The sequence below is a fragment of the Planococcus citri genome, chromosome 3, assembly GCF_950023065.1.
Source record: "Planococcus citri chromosome 3, ihPlaCitr1.1, whole genome shotgun sequence".
Lineage (NCBI taxonomy): Eukaryota > Metazoa > Arthropoda > Insecta > Hemiptera > Pseudococcidae > Planococcus > Planococcus citri.
This window is the reverse complement of record NC_088679.1, coordinates 24,711,833-24,731,973: the sequence shown is the minus strand read 5'-3', so window position 1 is coordinate 24,731,973 and position 20,141 is coordinate 24,711,833. Positions and strand designations below refer to the sequence as shown.

Below are 20,141 nucleotides of genomic sequence, written 5' to 3'. Positions count from 1 at the left end.
AATGCTTTCCAAAAATAGAAAGTATTCTCTTTTCTTTTTTATTTAAAGTTTTTTTTCGATCTTACTCACTTTAAATGGCTTTATCGCGTACTTCCGACGACTTTACGGGTCTGGCACCACTCTCACTCAAATTCTGAGAGAATTTTACATCGATTTCAAAAAGCAAAAAAAAAAAATGTCGCCAAGAACTACCCTTAGGTCCCTTTTACTAGACGCTGTCATGTTACTAAATATTTTAAACCGATTGTGAAAATACTTGAAGGTAATGACGCTGAACTTTTTTCAATTTTTTTATCCCAATAACGACGATCGACCTCAAAAACTTTAAAACTTGAAATCAACGTGAGGAGGAATTTTAAATCCAAAAAAATGCGAAATAAATAATTATTCTTTTTTACTATCTACTGGTAATTTTTTCATAATTTTTCGAGAGGTGGGCGTTCTGCTGCATGACTGTAAAACCATTCGGAAATGCATTTTTCCTGCCAAAGGACCAATATTCGTCAATTTTTCTGTCTTATAATTTTTAGTTTAAAAGATAATAGTATGTACGTATAGTTCAGTGGCAAAATGTATATTTTGGGTGATAAACGGCAAATTATGATAAAGCTTTGAAATTTGGTATGATGAACAAGGACACCTAAAGAAAATTTTTAGATCAGGGAGGCAATCGCCAAGCCCCATAGGAGGGGAACGGGGGTTTTCGATTCCAAGGAGAGGGGGGGTGAGACCATATTATAGGGGAGTAGGTCTATTTTTCACAAAAAAATCGACATGTATATCAAAATGTAGGTTTTCAACGACGCTGATTTCAGAAATGCTATCAGTTTTTCATTTTGGTTGAAGCTAAGGGGATGATACTACATTCAAGGGGTGGCGGATGACATTTTTCACCAAAAATGGACATGTATGTCAAAATGTAGCTTTTCAAGGATGCTGATTTCAGAAATTCTATCGATTTTTCATTTGAGTTTAAGCCAAGGGGATGATACTGCATTAGAGAAAAGAAAGCTTTTTTGACAAAATGAGAATTGCTTTTTCACTTCATTGGGAGTTATAAAAATATTTTTCCAACTTTTTCCTCGCTTAGCTTTCTCAACCTCATTCTCACATTATTCTTATGAGAGGTCTAAGCGTACATTTACATGGAGATAGTGTCTTTGGAATGAAAAAATGAGATATGAAAGATTGAAAGGCTTGTTAAATTATCATGATTATGGAATACATAGTAAAATCATATTCAAGATGCACAAATTTTTTATGCCACAATTTTCATTCTAAGAAATCTTTATCTGGTAACTAGCCACTCACGTAAATACCACAAATAATCGGAAATATTTGAACAAAATTATGTCGAATTATTTATTCAGACTCTCACTTCTCTGCGCCGGAACACAAAACGTAATTGAAAGAAAACGATTGATGTACATGTCGATTTTTTGTGAAAAATTTCACCCCTCACCTCTCAAATGCTTCATCTCCCCTTTGGGATCGACTAAAATGAAAAACTGTTAGCATTTCTGAAATCAGCATCCTTGAAAACCTACATTTCGATATACATGTCGATTTTTTGTGAAAAATTTCATCCCCATCCCTTGAATGCAGTATCATTTCCTTAGCTTCATCCAAAATGAAAAACTGATAGCATTTCTGAAATCAGCGTCGTCGTTGAAAACCTACATTTCGATATACATGTCGATTTTTTTGTGAAAAATAGACCTACTCCCCTATAATATGGTCTCACCCCGCTCTCCTTGGAATCGAAAAAATGATTGCAAATTCGGGTTCGATGGTACAAAAAACATTGATACAAACATCATTACCTCGGTAGTAAGAAAATGTACACTTACGTACTGATTACATTTCTAAAATTGATTCAACATAAGCAAGATAAGGGTCAAATTTGACCCCCTCTGCTACCTCCCAGTAGGGGTGTAAAAAGTGCCTTCGAGTCTTATTCAATGGAATTTGCTTTGTAGTATTCGAAAATCGACATTAGAATCTTCTCCCGCTGATTGTATCTGGTGCACAGTTCCAAAACCTCGATTTTTGCAAGAAAATGGCGAAAAAACGCCAATTTTTAACCCCTTTAGACCCCTGTGTACACCCACGGTAGAGGTATGCGAAAGTATTGATGGTCGATTCGCATTGTAATTGACCTGTAGAATTCGAAAATGACCATAAAAATGTCGATGGAAGGTCAGCGTGTCGTCTAGGGTTGAAAAACTGTAATTTTGGGGTATTTTTGAGAAAAATACAAAAACTTCATTCAGAAAATCTCAAATTTGAGGCATTCCTCTTCCTCAGATTTTGAAAGTAATGGTATTTTCGAACTCAGCGGGGTTCAATCATATGGAATTGACACCAATATCGCTCCGTTAGCCCTAGTTGGAAAAATGGGGGGTTGAACCCTCCCCAAATCACCCCCATTCCCCTCCTATGGGACTTGGCGATTGCCTCCCGGATCTAAAAATTGTCTTTAGGTGTCCTTGTTCATCATATCAAATTTCAAAGCTTTATCATAATTTGCCGCTTACTTACAGTTTGCCACTGAAGTAGTACAAATAGGCTCGAATGAAACGAATGAAAAAATTTGCAAAAATTCGTGTTGTGAGAAGTACAAAAACAATTTTTCTTAATATGAGAAGTGTTATTTTTTAAGTAAATTTGAATAATCGATTTTTGCATAAGTAAGTAAATAGGCTGGTCAAATTTAAATTCTTGAAAAAATTTAGTTCTTGAATTTTTACACGATATGATATTTTTTGATGTTTCGATGTTTTTTCGATATTTAAAGTTTTTTCATCTTAGTATGTATGTACATAGGTAGTAGAATAGAAGGTTGATCATAAATAACGTAAAACAATAGTTCTGTTTCCCTTTTTCAAAAATCGAGAATGCAACTTAAAGATAGGTAGGTACTTACATGATGTTAAAAACATTGCTTCATACAGTTACAAAAACGATTTATTCCCATAGATGTTGATGTTGTTTATCACAGAAAAAAATCACCACAGAGACAAACTAACAAATAAATAGGCTGCTAATTATCTATCCGTATTTATATATGCCGATGAAATTCATTTATTGGGATTTTGAATGATAAATACGCCGGTATTTATAAATATGGAAATGGCTCATCTTCCGGCAATGAAACAAAGCACGATAGCCAGTGGCATCGTGCTCCAAATTTTCTGGGAAGAATTGGGTACAAAAATGCCGAACGAAAAACTAAAAATGGAGAGTAATTTTTATTCACAGAACTCAGAATAAGTACAATGGCAGCGATCATATACGCTTTTATTCATTCCAGTATAAAAATGAAAGAAATAGCTAGAAAAATGTTTAAAGCATCATACTTTTATTTTCACGCAGAAAAATTTTTAAACATTTTTTTGAAAATAGATAAATTACTTTTGCATCATGGTATAGGTATTTCAGGGGAAAAATTTAATACTTAGTTATGGTAATGTGGAAATTACGTTTTTCCGTGATTGAAAAAAATACGTTTCATTGTGAGTGATTCAAATGAACAAAACGATTACATCGTTCATGATGTCTATGCGATATTTTCTGTTAAAATAATGATAAATAGGCTGATGTGGATTGCTTTCGTAATACTCCAATTTACGGGAACAAATAACTTGGGAAACCGACAATTCTTCGCGACAATTCCTGGCTTGTGACAATTCCTCATTTGCGACAATTCTTCGCCTATGATAATTTCTCGCCCAAGACCTATCCTCGTGTACGGAAATATTCGTCTATGGCAAATTCCTCGTATACAAAAATTCATCTTTCGGATTATTTTACTATCAAATTGGATTATTGTTTCGAAATTTATTTATAAAATTAAATAATTAGGTACCTACAGCTTCGAGTTTCCCTGCAATAACTGGAAAATCTGGATTCCAAAGTGCCAAAAAAAATTTCAGGTGTTGAAATACCCAAGTACCTATGTAAAATTTTGAAAAAAATAAGTTGGAAAAAATTTTGATCAATTTTTACTATTTACCCCAGACTAATAGGATGTCACAATATTTTATCTGCCCTTCAAGAATTCCGAAAAAAAAATACTGAATTGCTGAATTATATCAAACTTTTAAAAATGGATTTCTAATAATTACTGAGTTGACTCAAGCAAAGAACATAATATTTATGTACGTATCATACGTATCCAATTATCCATTATTTAATACTTTCCAGGAAAACTGACTTCAATATTCCATTTTTAACTTTTTTGTAATATTTTGAAGCGAGGAATTATCGCAAGCAAGAAATTGTCATACATGAGGAATTGTCGCAAGTGAAGAATCGCACGCCAGGAATCGTCGGTGATGAATTGTCTGCGAGGAATTGTCACCAATAACCTAAAAATACCTACCGCCTGGCTAGTAAACGAAAAAGTTGCTTAGGTACCTTGAAAATTGAAGGAGACAACACCGTTGAAAGAAAAAATAGTCGAAATTAATTTCTCGGCCACGAGAACTGTTTGTTTGACGTTTTTTTGAGGAGGAGGAGGGGGAATTGGGAGGGGTGATTTTGTAAAAATTTCGAAGGGCCTCGAAAGCCCGCAGGATACATTTTGAATCGTTGGCTTAAACCACCAATTTTCCGCAAGGGTTTCAAATTTCGAAATCTATACATTGAAACTCAAAAAAAGAAGCTTTTTTTTATATTTGTATGGTGATCAACTGATTTGATTAAGTAATAAGTATATTGTATCTATCCACTTACGTTAAGTAAGAAAGCAGTTTTTTTGTATATTTTTAGCTTTTCAGGAGTTTTGCATGGCGTACAAAAATAGGTATACTCGTAGTATGATTTTGGTTCGAATTTTGATTCATTTTTGAATGATTTGATATCGCTGATTATGTTATCAGAATTCAGTTTCAGTTTCGCAGTTTCGTTTTTAGGTTTTACCACATCTTGAGTAGGTAAGATATAGTTTTAATAGCAATATTTGAAAGGAAAAAAAGTCAAGAATAATACATATTTTATGACATTTATTATGAATAAAAAGTTGAATTATAGGGTTATCAGAGATACCTACCTACACATAGGTACTTGATATTTTATGTAAATGATTTTTACAAAATTAATAAAAATAATTATGCATATCTAGGTAAATCTACGTAGCTTAAACAAATATTACTCATACAGGTAGGAAAAATAAACAATTCTCAGACGCGTGCACTTGCGTTGACCATATTTGAGTGAATGCGCGAAATATGCGCAAGGACAAAAGAATTTGTGACATATCAAAATACACGCCAGAGATTGCTAGAAACGAACAAATTAAGTAGTAAAAATTGCTATCAACTCAACTCTCCTTCCCCAAAATCAAAAAATGAAATGATTAGAGTAATTTTTTTCATTTCAAAATAAATTTCTTGGTGAAAAGTGATGAATAATTGCAATATTTCATAAAGGTGTCTTCCAGAAAGTTCTCCTTTATCCCTTCTGTATTGCATCATGGCCCATTTCATCATTGAACAACAATTTTGAGACCCCGCTCCTTCTGAAAAATATTGAAATATTTTTGGAAAAATGTCTTGTTTTTCTATATTTTAAATCAAACTTCAGATTTTTCATTTATTCTTCTTTTATTATGGAATAATTTGATTTCATAAACATTTTTTCCCAAAATTACCTATAAGTATGATCAATTTGGGGGAAAGATCTAAGTAACCATTTGAAAATTTCAAATTAAAAAAAAAAAAAAATCGAAATGTTTTCTCAATAGTGTTGTTCTGTTTGTTTCTTATTGAAAATCACAGTGGTATATATAAACAAGTGTCAGGAATTTTGGCACAAATGCTCACCTTGCGCGTAGGTAAATGAATATGCGCACATTTTTAACATTATGAACTATTCAACAATTACTGGAAAATAAATTTTCAATTTTCACGAATAATGAAATGAAAAAGTCAAACAAATACATTCATCAGAATTCAAGATATTAAGTAAGTAGGTATACCTACCTAATCCGAAAACTAAATTTTTATAAAATGAAAAGATTAACGCATCTAATTTTAAAAATGTAAATAAGAAACGTTCAATATTTTGATTTCATTTCATGAAAAATTCATATTTTAGTACATTCAGTATTAAAAACTGAAGTGGCAACTTGCAATATTTTTAATGCATCTCGAAAAATTTAAAAAGTCCTGTGCCCTGAGATGCTCCTTACTTAGTAGAACACTCCAAGGCCCAAATCCGAACGACTAAAGACGGAAATGGAGCATTGGAGCGTATTCCAGGACTTTCCACAGATACATATATAACTGAGACCTGAACTAAACAGATATACCTAGTACCTACCTAATTTGATACATACTATAGACAGTATGAAAATAACGTTTTTCCATTATTGAAAAAATGAATCATTTATTCGCATGCGGTCATTCAAATAAGTGAAATAAGCGATATGATTATACATCGTCCATGGTGTCTATCAGAGCGACAATTTTCATTAAAATTAGGTATGCCAAATGGAACGATGTATCCGATAACGCTGAAAGGCTGAAATTAAGTAGGTATTCCGGAATGTGAATGCAGGATGCGTACTCGGCATTGAAAGAGTTTTGAGGGTTTATGAAATGAGAGAACGAACATTCATGGGAAAAAAATAAAGAAAAATGTAACCTTAATATCATTGATTAAAATAAAAATTAGCCTACCTACCTTTAATTAAAATAAAACATCGAGTATAATGTAAATTATATAAAATCCCAGCAAAAATAATAAGCTACTATTGTAAAATTTAAAATCCAAAAATAACGAATAAAACACCTAGTTATAAATACGTAGATAGGTATACCTACAGGTAGTCTAAATAGATGTTAAACATGGAGAAACATATTTCTCAAAAAGATAAGTAAGCATAGAAATAAAATAATCATTAAAAATGCAATTTATACGTATGAATATATTATCTATGTTGTCATTCACCCAGTACTATTCGCTTTTTGCTCACTCAAAAAATGCATTTAGTATACCCATAACAACAGCAATAGATAGGTACCTAAGTAATGAATCAAAATCAAAGCACTGCAAAATTGTTCATTCAGAATTCAGATTCAGAGTCCACTGGATCTTCTTCATCAATTGGGTTGCACTGTTCATCATCCAGCCGATAGATATTATCAAGTTCAAGAGCCTACAAAATATATTTATGAAAACATTTATGTGAAATTGAGTTCCTATCTAAGTAAATCAATCGTTTTTACATGGTTCATATGATATAGGTACAACAGAATACATGTACAATGCATACAAAAAAATTTCATACACAGTTGAAAATAGCCTCTATAATTCTTTGATATCTGAATGAAAGAGGAAAGATAAAATTCGAGGTGTTTAAAAATTTGAACTTTTTGCTTACTTAGTACCCAGGATTATTTAATTAAAAAAATGGTATGATTACCTCATCAGCAGTATGACTTAATACATCATCCAGGTCATCAATAATCATCGTAAATGTTGGACGATCTTCTGACAGAAAACTCCAACATTTTTGCATCAGGCTATACCTACAATCATAAGGCGGAATTCAAAACAAAAACATGAAGTAATACATTAAATAGTTGCCAAAGTAAGTAAGTGCTACAGGTAGTGGAGAAATTTAGAACATAAACTTGGTACATACGTATCAACAGAACAATTAGGAGGTTTTTCCATTCGATACCCAGAGCGTAAAGTGTACAATAATCTGTCCACATTTTGTAGTGAAGGATAAGGCGTTGCACCCAAAGTCAGAATTTCCCAAAGTAGGATGCCATAAGACCATCTGTGAATTTGAATGAGCATGTTTAAAATATTAGATTAATCATGGGGTTACATTTCTTGACACTCTCTCTTTACGCATTTTAAGCTCAAATATCGATTTTCTACTATGAGGTGCCCAATTCAACTTACGCATCTGATTTAGAGGTATAACGACCATGACTCAGCGCTTCAGGAGCCATCCATTTAACTGGTAATCTGCCTTTTGTTTTCTTCCTGTAATACTCTTTGTTTTGGATATCTCTCGCAAGGCCAAAATCAGCTATTTTCATGATGTAATCATCAGATACCAGAATATTTCGCGCAGCAAGATCTCGATGAACACACTATAAGGTGGAATTAAATAGGTATTATCTTAATAATGAGCATGAGTAGGTCCATGTAATTTAACGATTGTAAATATGTAGGTATGTAGGTGCATAAGTTGGCAGGTACCTACCTGATGTAATGTACAATAGGTAAATATTAGGTAGTTACTTTTTTAGAGGCCAAATATTCCATCCCTTTAGCCACTTGTTGAGCAAACAATAGTAATGTTTTCCTAGTCAAATTGTTGGGTATTAGTTCATCTTTAGAAGAAGGTAGATATTTCCGAAGAAAGTCACGAAGATTTCCATGTTGAGCCAATTCAGTTATGATGAGTAATTCTCCATCTTGAGTGCAACACCCCAAAAGTTGCAAAACATTGACATGTGATCCAATTAATTTCATTATCTCCATTTCATACACTAAATCGATCATATCCGCATCCGAGTGTCCATCTAATGAGCATTATTTTAAACATTAAATTCCGCAAAGTCCTATTCTTACTGAAAAATAGTAGCATACTTTTCAACGATTTAACAGCAACAGTACTGGTGAGGTTTTGATGAATGATTCCAAATGCTTCTGCTGCAACGACCTTGCCAAATGCTCCCTCTCCTAGGCTCTTTCCAAAAGTAAGGCTGCTTCTTGGAAATTCCCACTTATGATCAATTGGTACCAGATATCCTGCATCTAATGATGTGTCAATCAGAATTCCTGTATTTGAAATAGGTTCATATTCAATTGTTACGCTTGGTAATTTCTAAATGAAAGGAAAAAAAGAAGAAAAGCATTAACAGCCATCATCTATGATCCTCAGTATCTTCCTAGTTCTAAATCAAAATTAATTAAGCCTTATGTTGACATTACATACCAACATGTTTGATGAATTTTCATCCAGCTCAACTTCATTTTCAATTACAATTTTCTTGATGCATTGTCGCAAAGTTATTGTCTCCATACGTATTTGATTAACACGACGCTCCATTTCCTCAGTTGCTTGTGCATTTTTTACTCGCATCTTCCAAAAACAACAACAACATACAATTGAAGTAATAAAGGGTATTACTATTAAAATGCCAATGAAAGCATATATTATATTCCATGGTGTTGGATTTTTTAGATACTGTTCTGAAGATGGGGATTTTCTGGTAACAGACGCTGTGAGATTGTTTCCAATTGGTTCTGAAGATGGGGATTTTTTGGTAACAGACGCTGTGAAATTGTTTCCAATTTCTATCATGATATTTCCATCCTCTTTAATATCACATTTTGCCTGAGTACATTCAGATGAATAAAATTCTGGTAGAACGCAAATGACACGAATTGAGGATAGTGAAATTACTTCACAAGTTGCATTTTCCATCTTCACAATCAAATCTGATTTTTGGCAAGCTTTGTTGATGTTCTTTCCTTCGACGATTACGTAGTGTTTTCTGTTTAAAGGTACATAAGAGATGGAAAAATAATCAAACCTCGGACTAGGATACAAGAGAAAAGTTGATGACTGAGATTCAGCAAAGAGAACATTCAGTTCTGGCGCAGTTGGGTCTGTCAGCGAGAAGTCCAATTTTATAGGATTTGTCACATCAATTGAATTACTGTTGATTGGAATCTGAGGAGATGAACATATTACAGTAGAATAATCTTGAAACTTGCACGAGCCATTATGTATGTTGCTTTGGTATTCCACATTGAATATTAATTCATTATGTTCTGAGGTGATATTTTGTAGCAGAATTTGAATTCCACCCTGAGGAATACCTTTCGGATGAACATTGAAACCATTTTCATCATGTTCCTCATCTTTGATGTACTTGTATGAGTTTTTAGTGAAGTTGAGAGCATATTTATCAAATACTACGCTCACCATATCTTCTTCTGCAGTGGTGTCGGATTTACTAGAAATACATTGTATTATGCTTGAATTGTAGAAGAATATTGTGCAAGGTTGACTGCCAATTGATACAATGATCGAGCTTCCAGCGTCTAAATGTTCTCCTTTGATTGTCAATTCAGTGCCACCAGAATAGAACCCTTCTTTTGGATCAATGTTAGTGATATTTGGTTCAACAAACATGAAATTTGTGTCAGACCAGATATCTTTATCATTATCATCCACGTGTACCTGAATTTTGCCTTCAGAAACTTGAAAAGAAGATGGTGGTTCGATTGTACATTTTATCTTTTTTGAGGATATATCCTCATATTTTATTGATTTACAAGGTATGCCAGCTACATTTACAGCATTTTGGTAGTTTTCGAATCTAATTTCGAAATTTTCACCTAGAATGGTTATATTTGTGACACCTTGCAGCGGGCCTTTTACAGGCCAGAATGAATCAATCGAAGAAGATGGCGAATTTGGACATACTGTTTTCTTACTATTTCTGTATATACATTTCTCTTCATCTTTGCACCAGTGGCATTGAGAGCCTAGCATGCATTTTCTTTTGGACGAATAAGCTCGACAATCTAAAAATGTAACGTTTGTTCTCCAAATAGGTGATGTCGTGTTTGCACGTGTATAGAGAGATATGTTTGCTGCAGCGGTAAAGTGTTCGAGTGGGAGAAAAAGTGTATCATTTGATTTGGGTAGCAAACAGCTCACCATTGCATCATTCTGTTTCTGTACAATGGTCGCGTTCATAGGAAAGTTGAGTTTTGAGTTTGCAGAGGTAAGCTGACACTTGAAGACAGCTTGAACTAAAGATGCATTGGAATACTTTATTCTTGAGTGCAATAGGATATTTTCTGATTCGCCATATTTCAAATCTGTAGCATTTACAACCTTGAACAATGAATTTTCTACAATGTCACGTTTCTTTATCCATGGTGGATCACCAGAACTGGAACAATCTGTCTTTTTAGTACAATTATTCTTAGAGATGCACCAACCGCAGTCGTAGAATTGGGATGACTCAAAGCATTTAGGGGAAGTGTTGAATATATCGCAAGTTTCATGTTTATGACATAGGCCAATATGGCTTTCTCCTGCAAAAACAACAATGCGCGATAAACAATCATTTTTGGTACATGTTCTCGTATCCACGCACCACTTGCAACCAAAATTTGACTTCATACAAGTAGCGCAAAAGGTGTGCGCGCTGCAATCATGGAAGCTTATTCCTTGGCCATCGCTGTCATCAGACAAGGATTCAACACTTTTAGACAGCAAATACATCACCAGGATGGACAAAAAACGGATGTTCTTGTAGAAAAAATACATTTCAGTTTTAGGTTAGAAGTAACAAAATTATTCGAATCATCCAGCGAGTCTTTGTTTATTGCGATAGCCTTTTCAATTGAAATTGAACTTTCTCTATGATTCTACTCTCGTGACGTGAGCGTATTTTTTTGGTAATACATCTGGAACGTGAACAAAAAATAAGAATTTGTAATCTTCAAGACTTTTGCTGCAGTACCTATATCGAATAAAATTTTATGCAGGGATTGAAGTATTTTCTCCTCTTTTTTTGGGGGGGGGGGAGCTGTCGAGTGAGAATTTTTCGGCTAATATATTTGGGTATTTAAAAAAAATACAAATTTTAAAGTTTGCTTTAAAGCATTCATAAAAAGGTTATATGTAGTAGGTAACTTACTAATATACGGCTATAATACAAGTAGGGTGAAACTGCTTTTGATTCGGTTTTTGGATTTTGTGCCATTTCTCGTTTGATAAGTACTATTCAAATGATGATTTCTGAAACTCAGGGGGTGGTACCTCCCAAAACACAATTTTCAGGGTTTTTGCATAGGGTCGACTAAAGCGCTTTTTAAAAAACAAACAAACAAAACAAACTTTTTTTGTATACTTGAAACATTGTTAGAAATTCACTAGAATCAGTTGTTTTTAAAAGGTTTTTAAACACTTGAAAAGTAGGTACGCTTAAAACTTTTTTTTGTTGTACCTAGATGTTTTAAAACGCGTTTCAAACACGGTTTTACACATGTGCTGTCTTAAATTATGTAGGTAACCTTGTTTTTTTGAGATATTTTCAAGCCATCATTTTCAATGTTTCCTTTAGTTCTTTGGCGCAAGACTGATCAAAGCCAAAAATGTTTTTCTCAATATATCATGAAAGATATTCAATTACAACACCATCAAAATTCGTAAATTTTTCTATGTTTTGTAATTATTAGTTTAAAGTCAAATACCTATTTGGAAAAAAATGTACCTACCCGTAAAAATTTAAATAGATATGTACGTAATGCAAATGGCTCCGAATGAAGCAAGGGAGTAATATTTTTAAAAATTCTTGCGAAAATTTGAAAAAAATTTGGTTTTTAAATTTTTAAACAATAGCATATTTTTTGATGTTTCGATGTTTTTTCGATTTAAAATTTTCACATTGAGACACATTTCTCAAGTTTAAGGAAATATCAAGAAGTATCACACAATTTTAGGCTCGCCCACAACGGCCTATCTTATCTATAGAAGCTTGGTAGGTAAGCCTAGTAGTGGATCATAAATAACACAAAATGATATTGATGAGAAGAAAGAACATTATCAAGTTAGTATGTATATCTAGGTATAGTATAGGTACTTACCAATAAATAATGCTAAAACATTGCTTTAGGTATTCGTTTCTGTCACAAAAACGATTTACGAATTCTGATGGAAGTTGGTGTTGTTTATTGCAGAAAAAATTTACCACAGAAACCGACTAACAAAGTTTAAGTACCTATACACTTTTCTGTACGTATTCATACATGCAGATCAGAGTCATTTGAATGTATCATAATATTGAAATTTTAAATAATGATTATGCTGATAGCTGTAAGTATGTGGAAATGTCTCATATTCCGAGAATGAAACGGGGTATGATAAAAATGAAAATGATCCATAGGTACCTACTTACCTACACCACAAATGAAGCATAGGTACCGAACGACATCAAAAATGATTCGAAATCAGAACCTTTCGTACCTACCATTAGTTTCTGTAACTTGGTCTCACGCAGGTTTTCTCATTCCTACTGAAAAATGAGAAAATGAAAAAAACAGCTCAATTACTTTTCTACATCACGCGCACGTATTTTAGGAAAAAAATAGAAAAGAATTTAATGTGTAAGTGATATGGAAATTACGTTTTTTCGTTATTGAAAAACTGATTCATTTCGTTGTACGTATGCGGTGATTCAAATGAACAAAACGATAATACGATAAAATCGTCCATGGTGTCTATCAGAGCGATAATTTCTGTTAAATTTATGATAAATGGACTGATGTGAATTGCTTTCGTAAAACTCCAATTTACGTAACAAATAACTTCCAGCCACCATTATTAATAAAATACTGGAAATACTTACCTATCCGATGACACTGAAAGACTGCAGAAATCAAGTAGGTAAATACCTATTTTTGAAGTTCGATGCAGAATGCGTTTTCAGCATTCAATGCAGTTTAGAGAGTTTTACGAAATGAATGGCGAACATTCGAGAACATTTTAGGCAAAAATACGGGAAACCGACAATTCCTCGCCCAAGACCATTCCGCGGGAACGAAAATAGGTACTCGCCTATGACAATTTCTCAATACGAAAAATTCATCTTTAAATAAATTACGAGTTTATACTCATGTTCGATTGTTTCGCAATTTATCTATGAAATTAAATAATTACAGCTCCGAATTCAGCTTCAATAGCTGGAAAAGCTGAACTCCAAAGTGTCCTAAAAAAATGTTTCAAAGCCAAAATTTCAGTTGTTGAAGTATTACCAGAACGATTAAGTTTGATACGAATTACTTACCTACATATGTAAAATTTTGGAAAAAATAGGGTCCAATTTTTAAAAACTTGGAAAAAATGTTGAACAATTTCTGATATTTAGACTAAGTTATTGTCACAATATTTTGTCTGACTTTCAAGAATTTCGAATAAAAAAATACTGAATTGCTGAATTATGTCAAACTTTCACTATTTATCGTTATGTCTTCAGCAATAAGAGCTTACAGAAATACAAATGGCTATAAGAGTAATGCCATAATAAACACATAGGAGCATCCATAAAATAGCATCAAGTGCTTGCAATGAATAGAAAATTTAAAAAAAAAACACTCCAGGTGAACTAATTGCTTACCTTGAAAATTGAAGAAGACAATACCTACTTTCTTGGCTTTGAGAACTGTTTGTTTGACCTTTTTTGGGGGAAAATTGGGAGGGGGGTTCCATAAAAAGTTATGAGGGGCTTCGAAATCCCGTAAAAGAAATATTGAATCCCTGGCTTGAACCATTAATTTTCCACAAGGGTTTCAAATTTTGAAGTCTAGGCATTGAAACTCGAAAAAAGAAGCTTTTTTTATACGTAGGTATGTATTTTTTTGGTCTAATAACTGATCATCGTAATTATATCCACTTACGCTATGCTAGAAGTAAAAAAGCACTTTTTGAATATTTTTCAGATTTTTGGGAGTTTTGCATGACTTACAAATAAAGTACCTAGTATGATTTTGATTCATTTTTGATTGATTTGATATCGCTGATTATGATTTCAGAATTCATTTTCAACTTCGCAGTTTCGTTTTTAGGTTTCACCACATCTTGAATAAGTATGTTTAAAAGCAACATTGAAAGAAACAAAAAGTTGGAAATACATAATATTTTATGACAATTTTTATTGGCAATAAAAAATTTTAAAATGGGGTTATTACAGATAGGTATCTACATAGGTACTTGATGTTTATGAACTTATCTTATCAAAAATGATTATGTACCATATATCTTATCAACGTAGCTTAAACATATAAAAATGAATCATTTAGTCGCACGTGTGGTTATTCAAATAAGTAGGTAAGTGAAATAAGCGATATGATTACATCGCACAGTGGTCCGAAATGAAGAAGTAGCGGCCAAAAATCAAATTTTAAAGCAAAATCCGCAAAATTTCGGATATGGGGGGTTTTTTTGATCGCTGAAGTCGATTTTGGCATTTATTTTACCCCTAATCTCAAAATGATCCCTCAAAGGGGGGCAGGGGTGGTGCAAAATCGAATTTCAGAGCAAAATTCGTAAAATTTTGGATATGGGGGTTTTTTAGGTCGCTGAAGTCGATTTTGGCATTTATTTTACCCCTAACCTCAAAATGAACCCTCAAAGGTGGGAGGGGGCAGTGCAAAACATGAAATTTCGATTAATTCGAGGTGGGCAATCGAAATAATGTATTTTTTTAGATCGCTATAGGATATGGGGGTTTTTTAGGTCGCTGAAGTCGATTTTGGCATTTATTTTACCCCTAACCTCAAAACGAGCCCTCAAAGGAGGGAGAGGGTGGTCCAAAACATGAAATTTTGAAAAATTCGTGAGGGTATCGAAATATGTTTTTTTTGGGTCACTAAAGTCAATTTTAGTATTCATATTCCTGTAGTAATTTTTTACTTGAAAATGTTTTTAAAAAAATAAGAAAAACAGCATTTATGCAACTTTACATAGCAATTTTTTCAAATGGGGCAGGTTGGGGCAGCCAATTTTTCAGGGATGTTTTTCTTTACATGCCATAGTACCCCAGGGATGTGATATTTCACCTTGAGTCAGCTTGGGTTTTTTTAAAAAAAAACTTTTACCTTGAAAATAGCAAAAAAAATGAGATTTTTTGTGACGAGCATGCTAGAAACCAAAATATTTTTGAAAAAATGGAATCAACGATTTTTATACTCAAAAATGTCCATATTTTGATATAAACCCATAAAGTTTTGAAAAAAATTAAAATTGACATGCTTTACAGCATTTTGAAGTTAGCAGTTTTTCTGACTATTTTGAGGTACTTCAATTCATTCATTTCTGTAGGCAAGCAAAATAATGGAAAAGTGTTTGAAATCACTGAAAGGGACGTGGAATATAATGTAGAAAACTGCTACATATTCGTAATCAACTTTTGAGACTTGTTCAATCTGAGGATTTTTTGAATTTTGGCCGCTACTTCTTCATTTCGGACCACTGTGCATCGTCCGTGCTGTCTAGAGCGACAATCTATATTATTAAAATTATGACCGGATTTTTGTAATACTGAGATCTCAGGAACGGCTGAACCGATTTTGATCGACAAAGTCTCAAAAAAAAGCTTTTGACCCGTAGATGTGCAGGTTTTCATTGAAAGTTCGAAAAGTTTCGCCGAAAAGCTCAAAAAAGCTCAATAATTGATTTTAGCCTTTACGTAGCGCATTTGACGTATACATAGTAGTACGTATATTATACCTCGAAAGAGCATCGAAAGAACTCTAATGTCGAAGAAAAAAGTTTACAAAAAAGTTGCGCCTTAAAGCTCAAAAAAGCTCAATAATTGATTTTAGCCTGTATCTAGCGCATTTAATGTATACAGAGAAGTATGTATATTATACCTTGAAAGAGCATCGAAAGAAGTCTAATGTCGAAGAAATAAGTTACAAAAAAGTTGTGCCTTAAAGCTCAAAAAAGCTCAATAATTGATTTTAACTATTGATTTTAGCCTATACATACAGCATTCGACATATACAGAGAAGTGCGTCTATTATACCTTGAAAGAGCATTTTTTGCTCGACAACGTCTTTAAAAAAAGCTTTCAACCCGTAGACGTGCAGGTTTTTATTGAAAGTTCTAAAAGTTGCTCCGAAAAGCTCAAAAAAGCTCAATAATTGATTTTAGCCTATACGTAGCGCAGTTAATGTATATAGAGAAGTACGTATATTATACCTTGAAAGAGCATTGAAAGAAGTCTAATGTTGAAGAAAAAAGTTTTCAAAAAAGTTGCGCCTTGAAGCTCAAAAAAGCTCAATAATTGATTTTAGCCTATATGTAGTGCATTTAACGTGTACAGAGAAGGACGTATATTATACCCTGAAAGAGCATCAAAAGAACTTTAATGTCAATGAAAAAAGTTTTCAAAAAAGTTGCGCCTTAATGCTCAAAAAAGCCCAATAATCTATCTATCTGTTCTATACATATATTAAAATTATGACCAGATTCATTTGACTCTGAGATCTCAGCAACGGCTGAACCAATTTTCATAAACGACCTCTCGACAGAAAGGCTCTGAAATGTAAATGTGCAGGTTTATGTTGAAAGTTCAAAAAGTTATACCATAAGCTCAAAAAAGCTCAATAATCATTTGTGCCATATTGGGTGGATACACAAAAGTACCTAGATTGTACCTCGAAAAATCTCCGCGGAAAAACAAACTTTGACAAAGAAAACGTTCAAAAGTTTATGGTAAAAGCTCAGCAAAAGCTCAATACTTTGTGATATGCGGTATTTAATCTATACTCAGTGCATTCGACGTACCCATACAAAGAAGTATGTATATTGTACCTTGAAAGAGCTTTACAGAAAGACAAATCTTGAAGAAAAAAAAGCTTACAAGAGTTTGCAGTCAATGCTAACTTTCAAATGTTGATGATAAAAGCTCAGCGATTATTTAACCCATAACTACTCAGTGCATTCGACATAACCATACAAAAAAGTTCCTACATATACTTACTATTGCACCTCGAAAGAGCTTTATAAAAAGACAAATCTTGAAGATAAAAAGCTTACAAAAATTTGCGATCAAAGCTAAGTGAAAGCTTGAAAGTTTTCATCATGTAGTATTTGATCTTCTTTGATGTGTAAAAAAAATATACAGATTTAACCTTGAAAGATGACCGCAAAAAAACCATTCTAGACTTTAAAACCTTTTAAAAATTGATATTGAAAGTTCAGGGAAAGTTTTAAAGTTCATTATAGGTCAGTTTTTTGTCACAGCAAGATCTCTGCAACAGCTGAACCAATTTTGATAAACAGCCACTTGACAGATAGGTTTTAAATGATATTTTTATAATGCAGGTTTGTATTGATGAAAGTTCAACAATTTTCACCAGGAGCTAAAAAAAAGGCTCAAAAAACCATTTACTAAATTAAAAAAAAAAATTCAGGGTGCATCGTCAAAATTACCTCATGTCACAAATTGTTAAGCTTTCGCTGAATTTTTACCATCAAATTCTGAGCTTTTTCTGTCAAAAATTGTTTTTTCACTTAGATCTTTCAGGGTACAACATAGGTATTTTTGTTTACCCATCAAATATGGCTTAATCAATTATTGAACTTTTTACAGCTTACTAAGCAACTTTTTGTATTTTCAACATTCCTACACTTTAAAGCCTTTCTATCTAGAGGTTATTATTACAGGTCAAATACCACATGTAACGAAGTTTTGAGCTTTTGCTTAGCTTCTTTTTTAGAAATATGCAAAAGTAGATGCTAAAAGCTAAGCGAAACCTCAAAATTTTGTTACATGTGATATTTCACCATTTGACCAGATCGAGTCATTATATAGCCAAGAGGTTGAAAGTTTTCACTAATTTATGCAGAGGGTGCAGCAGATTGAGTCATTTTAGTAGAGACTTTAACAATCTTAGCAAACAGCGAAAAAATTACTGAGATATTTGGTAATTTCTGATGAAAATGATTTTTTTTTAACTAAAAAACAAAACATTTTTGTAAATTTAAAAAAAACAAGATTGGTGATTTGGTGAGAAACAAGAAACATTGTCATTATTTTGTCAATTACAATTTTAGCAAAAAGTAGCAATTTTGGTAGTTATCAACAAAGAAATAGTTAGTCTACCTTTTTTTAACAATTATTTTTGTCCCTTTTATTAGATAAAAGTATACGGTAAAAAACGAGTCTTTTTTTGTTATAGTTTGCAATGTTGCCAAAGAGTAAACATTTTTGTAAACTTTTTAAGAAATGAATGCAGGACTTTTTGCCAGTTCTTGGAAAAAAATGATACTTTTTCACAATTTTTATTGAAAAATAGAACATTATTTTGATGAGAGTGATTCAGTTTTCAGTAGATAATTATCATCAATTAACAATTTCTGGCAAAACGGGTAGATTTTTGAAATATTTTTGGAAAAAAAAGTAGGCCAAAGATTTTTTTACAAATTGTATTAAAAGCAAGATTTTTTATCAATTTTTGCCAAAAAAGCAAAATTTTTACAATAGAAAAAAAAACAAGGCCTTTTGATGATAATTGTCAAAAAAATGATACCGTTTCACAATTCTTTTTGAAAAAGCAAAGCTCATTCTTTCAAATATGCTATAAGTATGTATTTTTGAGAGAAGATAACTTAATTCTTTGATTCCAAAAAAGTTCAAAACCTGATTTTAATTAGATCCAATAGGTGTTTAATGATCAACTCAACTTGCCTTAATGTGAAAAAACGCATGTGTTGTCTGCACAAACAGCTTCATAAAAATATTACTCTTAGTTTTAAAAAAAATCCAAAAGTTGCATATGAAAGCTCAAAATTTGAATAAATTTTAAATACCTAAGTAGTCATGTAAGTACATACTTTTTAAAAACAGTTTTGAAGAATTTGCACTAATTTTAAAAAATGAATTTCCCAATAACTAACAGTGAAAAAACCTCAATCACTTTACATATTAGTTAATGAATTTTTAAAATTTACATTTACCTACTTTTTGAAAAATCGCGCAGTATGCGCGATTAACGGGTTGGCTAGTTTTCATTAAAATAATGCCAAATGGAATGATGTATCCCATAAGTCTAAAATATTAAAATTAAGTATTCCTGAATTCGGATACAAAGAAAATTAACAGAAACGCAAAAGGTGAGAAGAATAATGTCACAATATTATTCGCACCATAAGGTATACGTATGGTGTTTTTTCCACGTGTAGTGATTTTCTATAAGGGCGGGCAGTACGATCCAATATGCATGCGACAGCTCGGACACGAATGTTTGTACAGACTGCAACTATCGCAGCAGTACGGCAGACATGAGCAACAGCAGAGTCCACACAAACACATGACCGCAGCTATTATGTGCTGCCTCGTCGAGTGCTCAGTCGACACATTCGTCAGTATTTCATTGCGGCAATTTGGACACACCATACGAACTGGACTTTCACCTAAGTGAACCGGTGCTAAAGCATACTGAGCCTGAGCTACAGGTTGTGGATGGAAACCTGGTCCGGGTTGAGTACTCATCGTGACACAAGGTTGAGGCTGAGGCAACTGCTGATTCAAATACGAAGGAGGTGGCGCAGCATTGAATGCCGGTTGAGAACTATCCAT

At 32.9% G+C, this 20,141-nt stretch overlaps 2 protein-coding genes across 2 annotated transcripts; both read right to left on the bottom strand.

The window, feature by feature from the left end:
- Positions 1–6,072: 6,072 nt before the first annotated feature.
- Positions 6,073–11,912, bottom strand: LOC135840787 (plexin-2-like). Its single transcript, XM_065357469.1, has 7 exons — positions 8,966–11,912; positions 8,617–8,854; positions 8,266–8,549; positions 7,921–8,114; positions 7,652–7,792; positions 7,430–7,535; positions 6,073–7,162 (listed from the first exon to the last, which is right to left on the bottom strand). The coding sequence occupies exons 1-7, from the start codon at positions 11,318–11,320 to the stop codon at positions 7,070–7,072; spliced, it is 3,411 nt and encodes a 1,136-aa protein (XP_065213541.1). The 5' UTR covers positions 11,321–11,912; the 3' UTR covers positions 6,073–7,069.
- Positions 11,913–19,751: 7,839 nt separating this feature from the next.
- On the bottom strand, positions 19,752–20,141 carry LOC135839297 (lipopolysaccharide-induced tumor necrosis factor-alpha factor homolog). Its single transcript, XM_065355273.1, has one exon. The coding sequence runs from the start codon at positions 20,139–20,141 to the stop codon at positions 19,752–19,754; it is 390 nt and encodes a 129-aa protein (XP_065211345.1).